General features: G+C 40.8%; 1 protein-coding gene across 4 annotated transcripts in view; it reads left to right on the top strand.

Moving 5' to 3' along the window:
• Positions 1-17,939, top strand: part of DNaseII (deoxyribonuclease II) — a 342,513-nt gene that overhangs the window by 55,021 nt on the left and 269,553 nt on the right. Inside the window, exon 6 of one of the 4 annotated variants that reach the window (XM_067137404.2) lies at positions 15,047-15,207. The exons of the other annotated variants lie outside the window; for them this stretch is intronic. Coding sequence (XP_066993505.1) covers positions 15,047-15,110 — 64 coding nt within the window. The 3' untranslated portion in view covers positions 15,111-15,207. Of the gene's footprint in view, positions 1-15,046; positions 15,208-17,939 lie in introns of those variants that run through there. 4 annotated transcript variants of the gene reach the window in all.

Here is a 17,939-nt window from a genome sequence, read left to right on the forward strand (position 1 = left end):
CTATATTCTTAGAGACATCTACTCTACCTTTGGTTGCTTTTCAGGATTCATTTCTCTTTTCTTAGAATTCTCTCATACAACTTTGGCTATTTATATGATAATTAGAGTTGAAAGATATCCCCGCTCATTGTATAACAAGTCAGCTATTCAGTAGTATTCAACTAAGTAAAATTTTCCTGTTATAAAGAGAACAAAGTTAATCAACTTTTCTGGTAGTGAAAGATGTATACAGTATTTTATGTTTAACAATTTTGTAATGTTTGTCACTATAGTTAACAAGGTTTGTGAACAAATGAACATAGTGTGATTTGTATGTGTACGCATTAGAAATTTGGACACAGTTTAGGCATACCAATATACGTAAGATTTAATAATGAACATGGGTCATTATAGACGATAAATTGAACAACGTACAGCATTGTATTACAGATAGTTGTAAACAAGTCTATTAATCCTAGTTTTAATTATTGTCACATACACAGAAGTATTAATACACTCTTGTTTATAAAAACCAAAACACCTTGAAAGAGTAGAGATAGGAACTTCATATTCACAGTATATGTGCATTAGTACGAAGGTTATGCCGAAAGTTTTTAGCAGCGCATAAATCGTAATTCTGAGGACAATGGGATTATTTTCATTTCAAAGAGCAATGTTTTACGACCTTGGAACATGCGCGCGCAACCCCTCCTAGGGGTAGTTCCTCCACAGCTAGGGAAGAAAGCACAGGCAGTGCTGAGTCAGACACGGTGCAAAATGGATCTGTTGCGCCGCGATTTTCGAGCAAAGATTTTTTATGATTATAAAAAGAAATTAAGTGCCAAAGAATGCCATCCTTCTTTACTGCGTGTTTTTGGTGAGGCTGCCCCTTCTAGAGCCACAGTTGGAAATTGGTTTCGCGAATTTTCAAGGGGTCGGTAGACAATTGAAAATTAACCTCGTCCTAGTCGCCCAGCAATGGCTGTGACTCAAGAAAACATTGATGCTGTGAGGGAAATAATCAAAGCAGATCAACATCTTACATTTTTTGACCTTGAAAGTGTCGTGTGTGTCTTCGCACTCCTCGCTCTGCGCCGCCTGCTCCGCACACGCAACAGCCTGGATTGTTCTCGACTCTCCGAGACGTCTGCACTGCGCCTGCCTGTTACATCAGCCAGCTATATAAAGGTGCTGCCTTCCAGCCACAGGCGAGGACTTGCCATTGCCCAGCACCAGATTACGCCAAATGTCGAACACGGAGGCTATCCCTCTTAAAAAGGTGTCTCAAATAGATGGACTGATTCTGAGTGTTTGAGGTTTCACCTCGGGTTACTGCCTCCGCTCCCGTTTCCTTCAGCCACGTCGAGCCCGATGACAGTATTCCCTCAGTCCCACCTAAGCTCAAACACATCAATTAGTATTCTACTAATTATGCATTTTAATGTCAGTTCCTGACAAGTTACAGAAACAACTAATATTCTGTTAGTGCAAGCTTTCGCTACTTATTACACTTGTGACGGTATAGAGCAGATAGTTTTCAACTATCAAGAACTCTAGCTTTTCAATGCCGTGCTGAGTGGCTCAGACGGTTAAGGCGCTCGCCTTCTAACCCCAACTTGGCAGGTTCGATCCTGGCTCAGTCCGGTGGTATTTGAAGGTGCTCAAATACGACAGCCCCGTGTCGGTAGATTTACTGGCACGTAAAAGAACTCCTGCGGGACTAAATTCCGGCACCTCGGCGTCTCCGAAGACCTTAAAAAGTAGTTAGTGGGACGTAAAACAAATAACATTATCAATTAGCTTTTCAATGAACTTTCGCATCAAGATAGATTCATGTATATATGTATATAAAGTGTACATTTTTTGGAACTTCAGTCTTCAAGCAACGTTAACTGTTTATAATTTTCATACTGCTTCGAGGAAAGTTTTATATGAATGTATGTATATATGTTGTTAAGACTATCTGAAGCAATAAAATATAGTTGTGTTCCTGTATACCTGTTCTTGTATACAACACAACTAAAATTGGCGACGAGGTAAACTAACGCGCAGACCTCGCCAATTACATTTAAAATTGGCGACAAGGTAAACTAACGCGCAGACCTCGCCAATTACATTTAAAATTGGCGACGAGCGAAGCTAACACGCAGATTTCGCACATTACATTAAAATTGGCGACAAGGTACACACAGTACTACGTACCTCACTTACCACACAAATTCGGCGAAGAAGTAAACAACGTCATCAGTACTATAACCAGCACATCGGGACCAACAGCACTCTGCCAACAGTTCGCATTTATCCAGCACAATTCTAACTCGCTACGACTCCGTCAAACTAAGGACGGTCCGCTTCCTTTTCATGGCTCGCCCTCTTCCAACACCTGTTCGGTGCATGCCAAGCTCTCTCTCTCACTCCCAGCTGCTCGCGTGAAGGTCAGGTTGTCAGCCAGTCTCAATACAAGCTACTTCATAAGTTGTTCTCTTTCTCGCACTGCACACCATGGCTACGACGGAGCAGTTCGCTGCTATATTACAAGCTTTACAACAGCAACAACAGCAATTCATGCAACAACAACAAACAGCATTGCTTGCAGCTATACAAGCTCTTTCTGCTTCTGCACAGCCCACACCAGTCCCAACAATTTCTGCTTTTGATCCGGCTCACGAAGAATGGTCAACCTATTACGCCCGCCTTCAGCAACACTTCATCTGCCATTCAATCACGGACGAAAAGCGACGTGCTCTATTTCTCAGTTCAGTTGGAAATTCGACGTGTGAATTACTGCAAAAATTAAGCCCTGAGGAGTAAATTTCCGAAGTGCCTTTCGCGCAGCTATTAGCTCGTATCAATGAGCATTATACTAGAGACCCGCACATCGTAGCCGCTCGCTACAAGTTTTTTCAAAGCAGGAAGCAACCCACCAGACCAGAGTGGATCGCGGAACTACGAGGTCTCGCCAAGCCCTGCCAGTTCATCTGTTCCAAGGACGGTTGTGGTACGCCCTATACAGATTCTCTCATTCGGGACATGGTCATTCTCCATACTCCCCAGGACAAACTTCGTTTTGACGTTGTTAAGATGAGTAACCCTTCTTTAGAAGAAGTACAGCGTATAGCTACTGTATGTGGACTCACTTCCAAGACTGCCGCGGAAATTGCTAATAAACATGAGGTCGCTCAAGTCTCGCAGCCTGCCGCCAGTAGTCTGCTCCTTTGAACCGCCCCAGCAAATCGCTTTCTGCCAAGCGTTCCCGCCAGGTTCCCTCTCGCTCTTCTCCAAGAAAGCCTGCTGCTCAGAAGACGTCTCACCTCCTGCCTTCCTGCAGGACGACCGCCGTGACTGCCGTTTCTTCAAAGCCACTTGTGATCGTTGTCATAAAATCGGGCACATCAAGACAGTCTGTAACAGTTCGCTCCGCCATGCCAAGACTTCTTCGCCACGAAAGCCTAATACTCAGCCCCGACAGGACATGGAAATAGATCAGATCAATCTCATTCTGCCTACCAAGAATTCCCGCAAGATACTAGTTCCACACTCTTTTTCTGATCACTCTATTGAATTTCAGTTAGATACTGGCTCACCTGTCTCTATCATCTGGCTAAGTATCATGACTTAGGCTTACCTTCGTGCTCTCCGGCTGACATGCAGCTTGTTACGTTTAACAAGAGGAAGATTGACATTAAGGGCCAGATCACTCTTCCAGCCAGCTATGAGGGTATTCAGAAAGTCATTACCTTACTAGTAGTCAACAACTACACAGCTTCTAATATTCTTGGCATGGATCTCTTCAGTTTATTCGGCTTCCAAATTCATGACAACGTCAATGTAGTCTCTACCTTTCAATCTACCTCTGACGTTACGGATCTCCTGGAGCAATTTCCTGAAGTCTTCGACTCCACACTAGGCACCACCAAGGACTACACTGCTCACATACAGCTGAAATCAGGAGCCAAGCCTCGCTTTTTCAAAGCCCGTCCTGTTCCACTTGTACTTCAAGACCAAGTTAATAACGAGTTAAACAGATGGATAGAAACCGGTATAGTGGTCCCTGTTACTTCCAGTCAATGGGCTACTCCTCTGGTCGTCATTAAGAAACCCAATGGCAAGGTACGCCTTTGTGGTGATTTTCGCTCTATGGTCAACTCACAGATTGAAACCGACGTCTTTCCAATTCCCAGTCCAGAAGAATTATTTCGCCGTTTAGCAGGTGGTCAATTTTTCTCTAAAGTGGATCTAAAAGAAACCTATCTACAGCTACTTTTAAACGACAAATCCTAGCAATTTCTCACGCTGAATACTCCTCTTGGACTGCTCCAGCGTCTCCCTTTCGGCGTCTCTTCATCAGCTGCTGTTTTCCAGCGCTATTTAGCGTAGCTCACCGCCTCCATTCCTGGTTGTGCGCATTACCTTGATGACATTCTGTTGACTGGCAAAGATCATCAAGAACATCTCCATAATTTGCGCTTACTTCTAACTAAATTGAAAGAAAATGGTCTCCGCGCGAACTTAGATAAATGCACTTTCTTTAAACCACAAGTACACTACTTAGGTCATATCCTCGATAAGAATGGCATTCGACCTAGTGAACGGAATGTCTCTGCGATCGTCAACATGCCTGCACCACAGAACATCAAGCAGCTCCAATCTTTCATAGGCAAAGCGAACTATTATAACAAGTTCATTCCACGCTTCGCTTCAGTTGCAGCTCCATTGAACGCCTTACGCAAGAAAGGTGTTAAATTTCTGTGGTCTCCGCAATGCCAACATGCCTGGCAAGCTATCAACAAACCCCTTGTTCAAGCTGTCAAACTCACTCACTTTCAGCCCGGCAAACTCCTCACGCTAGCCACGGACGCCTCAGATTATGGAATCGGCGCCGTTCTCTCTCAGAAAGATCATCACGGACAAGAACGTTCCATAGCTTTCGCTTCAAAGACACTCAACGAGCATCAACGTCGTTACTCTCAGATTGAAAAAGAAGCGTTAGCTATCATCTTTGGTATTCGCCGTGTCAACAAATATCTCTATGGCAACCATTTCCTGATCATTACTGATCACAAGCCTCTTGTACACTTATTCCATCCTGGTAATAAGATCCCTGAGCATTCGCTCCGTAAACTTCAAAGATGGTCCATATTCCTTTCTTACTATTCCTATCAGATTGCCTATCTTGCCACATCCCAGCATTATAATGCTGATGACCTCTCTCGCTTACCAGTGGGTCCTGACACCACCTTCAATTCCCAGGAATCAGAATGTCTCCAGTTGGACATCGAACTCGAAGACACTGTATCCAGCTTTCCCATTGACGCTACCTGCATCGCTAAAGCAACGGAAAAGGACAATACGCTTGCTACAGTACATACTTACATACGCAACGGTTGGCCTCTTCAGAACAAACTCCCTTCCAGCCTAGCGCCTTATCATTGCCTTCAGCATCGTCTCACGACTCGTGCCGGAGTTATACTCTTAGAGGCAGGCTCCCTCTTCCGAGTGGTTATCCCACTGAGTCTACGACGAGTTCTCGACTTGTTACATCAAAGTCATTGGGGCATATCCCGCACTAAGCAACTTGCACGTCAACACTGCTATTGGCCTGGTATTGACACCGCCGTAGAGAAGCTCGTCCACCATTGTGAACAATGTCAAATTCATCAGAACACCCCGTCCTCTGACCTCGCTTCATGGCCTCCTTCTACTTCTCCAAGGGAACGAGTACACATCGACTTCGCTGGACCTTTTCTCAACTCCATGTGGCTCAACGTGATAGATTCTCTATCTAACTTTCCCTACGTAGTTGACATGCATTCTACTACTACTACTACTACTACTACTACTACTACAGAAGCTACCATTCGTGCACTTCAGAAGATATTTACAACTGAAGGCTTACCTCAACTGATAATTTCCGACAGTGGACCGCAATTTACTGCTACTGCTTTCCAGAACTTCTGTACATATAATGGTATTTGGCACATCCTAGCACCGCCTTTTCACCCTCAATCTAATGGTGAAGCTGAACGTTTTGTGCAAACTTTTAAGAAAAGTATGAAGAAAGCCGTATCTTCAGGTTTAAGTAAAGAGCAAGCTTGTTACAGCTCCTAGGAAATTATAGAACTCTGCCCAGCGCTGACAATGTAACTCCCGCTCAAAAGCTCCATGGACTTTACTTTCTCTGTTGCAGCCTCTTCCTGCCCAGCCGAAGCACTCCCCAACGAAGTTTAATGTCAACGATAAGGTCTGCATTCGCACCTTCAAGTCCAATCCGCTCTGGCTCCCTGGTGTCATCTGCCGCACCTTAGGTCATCGTCTCTACGAGATTCAGACTGCTGAGAAACGCATCTGCCGCCACCAGGACCAGATACGCCTCCGATATCGTCCATATCCTACTATTGATTGTATTGTTAAACCTGCCAAGTCTATTGCTGAATGAGCTCTAGATCACTTAATTCATATGGGTTCCTTTCAGGAAGATTCTTCTCCACTTCGCCCAGTCCCGACTCCAGACAACACGACAGAGACGGCCGACTCTCCTGCCCAGCATCGCTGCCGCCGCTTCGCGCCGTACCGGCGTAATTAGGAGGGGAGGGTGTCGTGTGTGTCTTCGCGCTCCTCGCTCTGCGCCGCCTGCTCCGCGCACGCAACAGCCTGGATTGTTCTCGACTCTCCGAGACGTCTGCACTGCGCCTGCCTGTTACATCAGCCAGCTATATAAAGGCGCTGCCTTTCAGCCACAGGCGAGGACTTGCCAGTGCCCAGCACCAGATTACGCCGAATGTCGAACACGGAGGCTATCCCTCTTAAAAAGGTGTCTCGAATTGGTGGACTGATTCTGAGTGTTTGAGGTTTCACCTCGGGTTACTGCCTCCGCTCCCGTTTCCTGTAGCCACGTCGAGCCCGTTGACAGTATTCCCTCAGTCCCACCTAAGCTCAAATAATCAATTAGTATTCTACTAATTACAGAGGTGCCAACTATTACGAATTATCCGTAATTATTACGGATTTCACCTCACGATTACGGCATTACGGTCAAAGGGGGATAATATTACGAAAAAGCGACAGTGTCACAAAAACAAATTTCTACGGGGAGAAAAAGAAAAGGGGGAAAATGAATCCTTTCGAGCGTTATTGCTCAACCCTTCTCTTTTCGGCGCTTGTGAGTTGGTAACGATTCTTCGATCGTCACTTCCGTTTGCTACCCCTGAGCGTTGAAAATTCATTGTGATTGAAAGGGCTCTTCTCCTTTATAGAACCTTAGGTAATATTGTATTTATAGTGTTAAGTGTAACTGACTGTAACTCTCCCACAGAAAGGGTTTTTTCAGTGTTATAGAAAAAATCTGAAGAAATTCAGGTCTACATTGAGCATATCTACACTGGAATCTCTTATGGTTCAGAAGGCGAAGATTCCATCACTGGGGAAAGGATGCTTCAAGGAAATCCACACTGAAAAGCAGCTGCTGGGTTCGAAACAAGCTACAGAGAATATTTTTTAACAGAACTAACTGGTATTGCGCAAATTTTACTGTGTAATATGAAATACTTCAGATTGTTGTCGTGAAGGGCAAAAGAGATGTCATTATCGATAAGGTAGGCGATACTTTTTATATGAAGGGGGATTACTGAAAACCCACTTCAAAGGTTGGCACCTCTGTAATTATGCATTTTAATGTCAGTTCCTGACAAGTTACAGAAACAACTAATATTCTATTAGTGCAAGCTTTCGCTACGTATTACACTTGTGACGGTATAGAGCAGATAGTTTTCAACTATCAAGAACGCTAGCTTTTCAATGAACTTTCACATCAAGATAGATTCATGTATATATGTATATAAAGTGTACATTTTTTGGAACTTCAGTCTTCAAGCAACGTTAACTGTTTATAATTTTCATACTGCTTCGAGGAAAGTTTTATTTGAATGTATGTATATATGTTTTTAAGACTATCTGAAGCAATAAAATATAGTTGTGTTCCTGTATACCTGTTCTTGTATACAACAGAAGGGACCTTAAATATTGGGTCAAGAGCAGCACAGACCATCGTTCACGATTATTTAGGCATTACTAAGAGATGTGCCCGTTGGGTGCCACATTCCCTGACAGAAAGCCAAAAAAGGGAGAGAGTAGCCTAGGGTCATTTCATGCTAGAAAAATTCAATGGAGGGCAGTCCGAAGACACCTAGAATATCGTGACAGGTGTTGAAACATGGGTCTACCATTATGACCCTGAAACAAAGAGACAGTCTTCTGTGTGGTGCTTTCCAGGGGAGGAACCACCCACAAAAGTTCAACAAAGTGGGAGCTCCGGAAGGAAGATGGTGGCAACTTGTTTTTACGCAAATCTTAGTAGGCCCTTGGACACACGTCGTACAGTTAATGCTGAATGGTATGTGAATGACTGTCTTCCCAAAGTCCTCGCCACTTGGATGTCACAGCACCCAAAGTCCAAGAGCGGGCACCTTCTGCTGCAACACAACAATGCATCTGCACACAGGGCTGCTAGAATAATGGATTTTTTGGAAAGGGAAAAAGTGCGAGTGTTACCTCATCCCCCCTATTCACCTGACCTGGCCCCATGTGACTTCTTTCTGTTCCCTAAGTCAAGGAAAAAATATGTGGGCAGCGCATACCTGCCAACTTTTACGGTTTATCTGTAAAATTTATGGAAATTGCAGCATTTTAAGGTTTTTACGGATGGACGGTGTCATTTTACGACTTTGTGGACAAAAATTTGAAACAGCATTCGATAATCGTTTCACTTCCGTACAGTCGATTGTTTGCGTGGGTCGAAGCACACTCGGTCTTGGTCGAAGGCATGTCCACGACAGTTGATAACTCATACTTTGATATGATTGGTATTTTTAACCGCGTGATGTTTGTGTCGTTATTGGAATTGAATTTAAAGCTGGGATAACAGTTCTTCCGTGTGAATCTTAGGTGTCGACAGGCTCTGCTCCGCAAATTCTTTGTTCCGCCCCGTTCGCTTGTTGTGATTTAACCTATATTCTTTGACCACGCGAGTGTTGTTCTTTGTTTATGAACAGTACTTCCAGACATTTAAAGAATCATATTCTGTTGATTTTCCGTGCATACTAAAATCGAGAATGTTTTGGCCTTTTAAGGTTATGATTTTTTTTTTGAAGTGTTCGAGTTTTTGTGTTATAACTTCGTGCTTTGCAGTTTCCTGTATTCGTTGGACTGATTACATTCGTACAAATGCAAAGAGAACTACTCCACCTAATCAGTACTTGTTTATTATTATTATTATTATTATTATTATTATTATTATTAAATATACAGGACCGGTTTCGACCCTAGCGGGTCATCCCCACCTGGACATACACATACATATAACACATCGTACAATTGCAAACATTACCATATTTGGAAAGGAATATCATGTCAGGTTTTACTCATGAGTAGGGCATTCGTCAAATTGCGCATCTGAGAAAAGTGTATATTCCTAAACTTAAAACTAACTTATAAGTATACATAAAATAAAAACAACATATGCGTAAAACACTTTCATGCTTGTGAATGTTCAAGTTTATGGCTTGCACTGTTTCTTAGTTCTTCAGTTTGACTAAACTTAAAACTAACTTATAAATATTCATAAAATAAAATAAGGAATGTTGTATTTGCGTGCAAACACAAGTTGGCAGGACAAGTTGGTTCAAAATAACTAGTGGGCTGAGACAGGGAAGTGTTCTATCACCAATCCTGTTTACAATAGTAATGGATGACATCATGAGAACAGCAAAAGCAGCATATGGAGGAAGAGAAATGAACATGATGTTATTTGCAGATGATATTGTGATTTGGGGAGAAGACGACAGGAAGGTTCAGGAACAGTTGAATGTGGTGAATGGGAAGATTGAAGAATGTGGATTGAAAATAAGTGTAGAAAAGAGTAAAACTCTTGTTATGACTAGAGGGGAGAAAGAAGGGAAAGGTCAGATTAGACTTGCAAACAAGCCCCTGGAAGTAGTGGAAACGTTTAAATAGCTGGGGAGTGAATTAATGGAGAATGCTCGACTGGATGCTGAGATTAGTAAAAGGATTCAAAGCTGGAAGTTGTTTCTATCATAGTGTAAGAAATATGTTATGGGACAAAGATGTGCCAATGGAAGCAAAGGTTACTATGTACAAGATGTATTACGTACCCATAACAACTTACGGAGCAGAAAATTGGACAGTGACAAAGAAGGATGAGAGTCGAATACAGGCAGCCGAAATGAAATTCTTGAGGAGTATGATACAGAAGAGTAGAAGAGACAAAATAAGGAATGAGAAAATCCGGGAAGAAATTGGAGTGGAAAAAATGAATGATAGAATAGAGAAGAGCCGACTAAGATGGTTTGGGCACATAAAGCGAATGAGCGACGAAAGAATGCCAAAAAAGGTGATGGAAATGTAAATCCAAGGAAGGAGAGGCCGTGGACGACCACGATTGAGATGGAAGGATACCATCCAACGCAGCATTATAGAAAGAAACCTGGACTGGGACACAGTGTTGGAGGAGGAGTGGTGGAAAGACCGAAGAAAGTGGAGAGGAACCATATTTGCCCCTACCCGGCTACAGCTGGATAAAGGGAAATGATGATGATGATGATGATGAAAAAAACATGTGCGTAAAACACTTTCATGCTTGTGAATGTTCAAGTTCCTTGCACTGTTTCTTAATTCTTCAGTTTGAGTGCTATCATTAAGTCTAGTTGTCCTCAACTGTGCATTATATTAAAAACTCAATGGCTTGAATTGTAATACGAGTTACATTTTAAAATACCATTATCTCATTTTAAAAATATTTTGTCACCATATGTACATGAAGGATAAGAAACACTTTGCATCTCTAAAAGACAAAATATAGATGTAGTGTGGATTCAGTTGTAGGAAGTGTAGAAATTGCAGCTTGTCGTATATAAAATCCATTTGTTTACATTACTATCCTTTGCCATATTAAGATGATGTTGTGTTGCATTAAACCAGAGTGGAGGCTCCTTCCTTTTTTGTAGTTGTGTGATATTGTAAGAATTGTTGCTATTGTGGTCTTGAGGTTGTGTATGGTTTGGGATTAGGTGGAGTTCTTCTCCTCTTTGCATTTGTGTGAATTGTCAATACAGATATGAAGCGTATAAATTACGATAATTACATTCGTTCCAGTGACTGGGTATACCGCTGTTAGCGAAGCCCATCTATATATATATATATATATAAAATAATAGTTTTGTCTGTACATTGCTCAGAATTTGAAAATAATGGTATTTCCACAGTAACAAGGAAATGCATTTTTAACTTTTCCGTAATTTCTGTCTGTATGTACACGCATCATGAGAAAACGGCTGAAGAGAATTTAGTGATAATCGGAATGTAAAGTGGTGATGAACTACTACAATCTAGGCTATAAATTATTTTATTCACGCTGAGTGAAATGGTAATTTAGGGCAAGGCCTGAAATTTAATTCTCAAATATTTATTAGTGGTCGTGTCTTAATGAAAATCGGTATGCAAAGTCGAGGTAATAAGTCGATATAATCTAGGCCATAAATAATTGTATACATGCTGAGTGAAATGGCAGTTTAGGGGAAGGCCCAAAATGTTATTCTCAAATATTTATTATATTAGTGTTCGTATCTTCACGAAAATTGGCATGCAGAGTCGGGGAATAAGTCGCTGTAATCTAGGCTATAAATTATTTTATTCACGCTGAGTGAAATGGTAGTTTTGGGGAAGGCCTGAAATTTAATTCTCAAATATTTATGTTATTAGTGGTCGTGTCTTAATGAAAATCGGTATGCAAAGTTGGGGTAATAAGTCGATATAATCTAGGCCATAAATAATTGTATACACGCTGAGTGAAATGGCAGTTTAGGGGAATGCCTAAAATTTAATATCAAATATTTATATTATTAGTGGCCATATCTTAATTGAAATCGGTATACAAAGATGGGAAATAAGTCGCTACAATATAGGCTATACATAATTGTATTCACGCTGAGAAAATGGTAGTTTAGGGGAAGGCCCAAAATGTTATTCTCAAATATTTATTATATTAGTGTTCGTATCTTCATGAAAATGGGTATACAAAGTCGGAGAATAAGTCGCTATAATCTAGGCATCAATAATTTTATTCACACTGAGTGAAATGGTAGTTTAGAGGATGGCCTGAAATGTGTAATCTACATATAAAATAAGAGTTTTGTCTGTACATTGCTCAGAATTTGAAAATAATGGTATTTCTGTATCTGTCATGTCCACAGTAATAAGGAAATGCATTTTTTACTTTTCCGTAATTTCTGTCTGTCTGTCTGTCTGTCTGTCTGTCTGTCTGTCTGTCTGTCTGTCTGTCTGTCTGTCTGTCTGTCTGTCTGTCTGTCTGTCTGTACATGCATCATGAGAAAACGGCTGAAGAGAATTTAGTGATAACCGGAATGTAAAGTGGTGAAGAACCACTACAATCTAGGCTATAAATTATTTTATTCACGTTGAGTGAAATGGTAGTTTAGGGGAAGGCCTGAAATGTAATTCTCAAATAAGTTATTTATGTAATTAGTGGTCGTATCGATAAATACTTCATAACTAACATAACTTTAGTTATGTCGTAAGTTAGTAGTAGTTATGTAAGGAGTTATTAAATTTCCATCACTTATGTCTTAAACATTGTTACCGTACTGCCTATAATCACAGAGATATTCATGAATTTGGATTTTTGTTACTAAGTCCGTGTCAGGGCTGAGTCATGAGAAAATGGGTAAACAGAATTTAGTGAAAATCGGTATGTAAAGTCTGAGAATAAGGAACTACATTCTACGATATAAATAATTTTGTAAGACGCTCTAATATCACAGAGTCGAAAGAAAACTAATGTTGTGATGTGCTTTTTGTCTTCTGTTTCCACTCATCCCCGATAGGTAGGTTTACTGCAGCGTACAGAGGTTTTTAAATTTGCTTTTACGTCGCACTGACACAGGTAGGTCTTATGGCGACGATGGGATAGGAAAGGAATAGGGGTTTGAAGGAAGCAGCGTAGCCTTTAATTAAGTGCAGTCTGGTGTGACTGGTGTGAAAATGGGAAACCATGGAATACCATATTCAGGGATGCCGGCAGTAGGGTTCGAATCCACTATCTCCCGGATGCAAGCTCACAGCTGCGCGCCTCTAACCACATGGCCAACTCGCCCTGGTCGTACCGAGTGTAACAGCCTGTCTGCATATTGGCGGGAAGTAGCTGGGGAGTTAGATAAATTTTTTCTTTAACATGCCATTCCTCTGGTTCGTACATTTTCTGATATTACTGGTACGTAACACACTGGTTCATCTTAGCATTCGAGCTATTCAATCCCTACTCTAAGGCACTGATTGGAATGAGTAGTGTGCATATTTAACGGAATAATGACAGAGGAGTGTTCACGGCAGTCTGCGACCTGGTTATTCCAGCTCTGGAACTTTGGACTGTTAGATCAGCACTGTAGTACTGTTCGTTGAAAGTGAGAAAGTGTGCGGTTTTTCATTTGATTATTTTATATGTTAACATTGCTTTCAATCGCTGCATTCCTACTGACATTCTTGTAATGACCTATGTTGAATTCAGTTAGGAAAACCACCAAGTCAGTCTTTCTGAGAATCCCGTAGCGAAGCACGGGTATATCAGCTAGTTAAGTTATAAAGGAGAAGAGGAATTACATTCGTTCCACGTGTGTACGTTTTTTACCGTGTGCATATTCCTTGTTCACGAGGTTGGCATCGTGTTCATTTAATTGTTTAAGACTTGGTGTGCTTTGACATGTTTTAATGAAATGTTTTACTGCTTTGAGTGTTTGTGTTATAATTTTATGTGACGTTCAGTGGTCCAGGTTCCTTTCCATGCTTCAGTTTGTTCTCGGATATTTTCGTACGCTATATTCCTATTGTATATTGAATAAATCCAGTAAGAAACAGTACTTCCAGACATTTAAAGAATCATATTCTGTTGATTTTATGTGCATACTGAAATGAAGAAAGGGAGAAAAAATTTCCTTTTGCATGGTATGTGGGTGTGATATTAATATTACATATGGTGGATGCAACGATTTAAGTGATGGTGAGTTAGTTGTTGGCATTCAGACTTCCTACATAGTGAATGATCTCCAGGATACAGATAAATCCCTTTTCATTTCATCAGTGAGAAACTACTTTTGTACTGCCTGTGACTACATCATCAACAAATTTCCACTCAAGGTTGCTGTGTTAAAGCTTGCTCAAGTAGCTAGGTTAGACAAAATTTAAGATGCACAGTTTTCTTCCATTCGTTTTATTCTTGGAAAGGTTTCTTATCATGTTGTGCAAGGAAGAGAATGAAACTACAGATGAGGTGGTGAATGAGTTCAGGTTGATGACACTTTGGTTGCAAATCACGATGCTGCAAGCGATTCCAGTTCGGCACAAATATCAAGAATCCATGGAGTCAATGGACTTCTTAAGTATAACCAAATTTCTAGGGTAATGCTGTCTATTCTCACCATACCCCATACCAATGCAGAATGTGAACCTGATTTCAGCCTTGTGAAGAAAAATAGAACAGAGTTCAGATCATCCATGTCCAATGAATCTCTGGAGTCTATTTCTATTTTTAAGGCCAGGAGTTCTGGTCCTTGTTATGACAAAACATTTTCTCAAGACATTTTGCAGGGAGCTAAAAAGGCCACAACTATGACTTTCAAGTGAAACTAGCATTTGATTTGCAGTGTGTGTTATATTATTTCTTGCCTGTGTTACGCTAAACGAGTTTTATTGTGTAAAGCTTTTTTCAGTTATCGCATATGTGCTTAATTTGTCAAGGAAGTCCTGTTATGTATGCTCCAAACTAATATTCACCACGCCTGCTGCTGTTTAACATGGGAGTTCTTCTTGATTGTTACATTCATCTACAAATCATTTGCATATGATGCAAGTAGGTATGATTTCTTTGAAGTATCCTGTTTAAAGCATGAATTCTTGTATTTTGTAGCCCAGAAGCATTTTTATTCGTCGAAAATCATTAGATTTTTTGTCGCGCGTGAGTTTTACTGATAGCCCTTTTCAAAAGTTGGCAGGTATGGCAGCGGTTTTCGTCAGATGAAGAGGCATTGCAGCGTACGAGAGTGCACTAAGTGACATCCCGAAAGAAGCTTGGACAGAAACGTTTTCTAAGTGGTTTCAGAGAATGGAAAAATGTATACATGCTAATGGAGAGTATTTTGAAAAGTTGTAATTGTTGTTTTGCAAATAAAATTTTTTTCTCACACTCTGCTAAAAACTTTCAGCATAGCCCTCGTATGTTCTGAAGACATGATAAGCATTTGCAAGGTGGCCACCCGTATGGAAAACCGGGGAAACCGGGAAATGTCAGGGAATTTGATAAATGACAGGAAAACCGGGAAATGTCAGGGAATTCAGAAAAATCTGGAAATTCGTTCTTCTGCTAGATAAAATTGACATACCGTATGTATCCGTTAATAGAAGCACATTTTTCAGTTTTTATAACATAATCTAGGGCATGTCTTTTATGCCAGGAATAAATTGTAAAGAAAATTGAATAAACATGAAAAAAATCAAGTGTGATCTCGAATGTGAAGTAACCAATAGCATCAATAGCTATACGGATAGCCTATAGCAAGCAGTAGCGACTATGATCGATCGATTGATTGATCGAATATTCAATGTTTTGATCTGCTTACTGTTGAATATTCTGTGTTGTTGGGGAATTGCGCGGCCTATATTGCGTTCTCAGTTTTTTAACCGCTTAAATACATGGCTTCTACAGCAAAATATGCATATAGACAAAATTCCACAACCCAACGGATGACTGTGTTTATTTACTATGTAATGACGTGTGCGATAGTCTCTACCTCGTAAAATGTAAAAACAGACAAAAAACACTGAATGCAGAAAAGTGTGAAATTTGCTTGAATTCGAGTGCTCATTCTTATTATTATTACAATTATTAAATGTGCTGACGTAGGTAAACCTTGTGTAAATGTGTAATGCATCGTGACACCATTCAGGCCGCGCCATGTTGAGTTTCTAACCTATCTTTCATGCGAGGTGTTCGGAAGTTTCAGGCACGACTAGTAGCTTGTAATATCACGTGTAATTTTGTGAATAGAGAACAAGATTTAAAATAAAGTGACATCACATTGTAAGATGAAAGTTGTTTGCTGGTTGGGAGTTTTTGAGTTTGTGAAGTATGATTGTATGTATTTGGTCTTGATCCATCCACTCCCAAGCTGCCATTCATATCGATTTATATAGATTGAGTGCAATCTCGAAACCTGACTGCTAACTGTATTGTCTACAGTACATCACCACCTGGCAGCCATGTGGTTAAACTACCTGGCTCGGCGTGTGCGATATAAGTTTAATAGTCTTCAGTGTAATGTAATTTTATTTACATCTGTGTGTTGGTTAGTATATAGTTCGTCTGTGTACCATACTTTAGTATAGTTCGTGAAAGACAAGTGGCAAGAATGTGACTTGGCAATAATAATAATGTTATTGGCTTTACGTCTCACTAACTACTTTTTCCGTTTTCGGAGACGCCGATGTGTCGGAATTTTGTCCCGCAGGAGTTCGTTTACATGCCAGTAAATCTACCGACACGAGGCTGATGTATTTGAGCACCTTCAAATACCACCGGACTGAGCCAGGATCAAACCTGTCAAGTTGGGGTCAGAAGGCCAGCGCCTCAAGCGTCTGAGCCACTCAGCCAGGCTCGGCAAAAATTGGCACCGTGGTCTCGATCAGCCATAACATCCTTCATATGGCAGTCATTAGCCGCAAATAATTTATTTCTTTTATTCTTAATGATAATGTACCTATTCTTGTTTTAGTGTCGGATATTGTTAAGAAGTGCATACACTATCTTAGTGATAGTGAAGTTGATACTATTTTGAAGCTGTTACAATTTGGGATTTTCTTGTCTCTGTTTCTTCCTTCCACATATTTGTCAACATTAGGTCAGATATCTATAAGACGTTCAATGAGTTTAGAATTTTCAAGCCATCTTATAGCACAGTATTTGAAACAAAATACGTTTGAACCTGAATAATGTGTAGGAACGTAGCAAAACAAGAAGTAATAATTTTGTGTGGCTTTTTCTAGCTGCGTGCAGCCCTTGTAAGTCAGACCCTCCGATGAGGGTGGGCGGCATCTGCCATGCGTAGGTAACTGCACGTTGTTGTGGTAGAGGATAGTGTCGTGTGTGGTGTGTGAGTTGCAGGGATGTTGGGAATAGCACAAACACCCAGGTCCGGGTCACTGGAATTAACCAGTTAAGGTTAAAAAGCCCAACCCGGTCGGGAATCGAACCCAGGACCCTCTGAACCGAAGGCCAGTACGCTGACCATTCAGCCAACGAGTCGGACAAAACAAGAAGTGAAGAGCACGAAGAAACTCTGCAATATTCCACTGGGTTTCTTTTACTGGCATCTGATATCAATTGTGCACAGTATGCAATCCACAAGGTCCAATGTTCTCCAAAATAGGAGCATCTGGATCATCATTTAATAAATTACCGTTATCCTGAAGGAACTTTTTATTAACATTTGGGCCATCCATTGAAATTTGTAAGAATTTTTTAGATTGAGTCCTTGCAAAAAACATTTAATAAATCCAAGGAGGTAGAGTGACCAAGAAACATGGAATCAAAATAAGAAGTGCATACCTCATTAGTATCAGTATTGAAACAACGAACTACAAAATCCATTTGGCCCATCTGAGAAACTTTATTTTGTGACTCGTCAGAACCAATGATGAAATGTGTGCACTTACTACATAACTCTAGAACTTGTTTATAAAAATAGGGAGCCAAACCATGAGTGATTGTATATGCAACTTTCGTTCTGTGCAGTTGAATTTACGAAGCAATTTCAGAGTCTGGAAACATTACTGGGAACAAACTTACACTAGCTTCACTGGCACGTAAGGGATGGTGTTGCATG

The sequence above is a fragment of the Anabrus simplex genome, chromosome 1, assembly GCF_040414725.1.
Source record: "Anabrus simplex isolate iqAnaSimp1 chromosome 1, ASM4041472v1, whole genome shotgun sequence".
NCBI classification, from domain to species: Eukaryota; Metazoa; Arthropoda; class Insecta; order Orthoptera; family Tettigoniidae; genus Anabrus; species Anabrus simplex.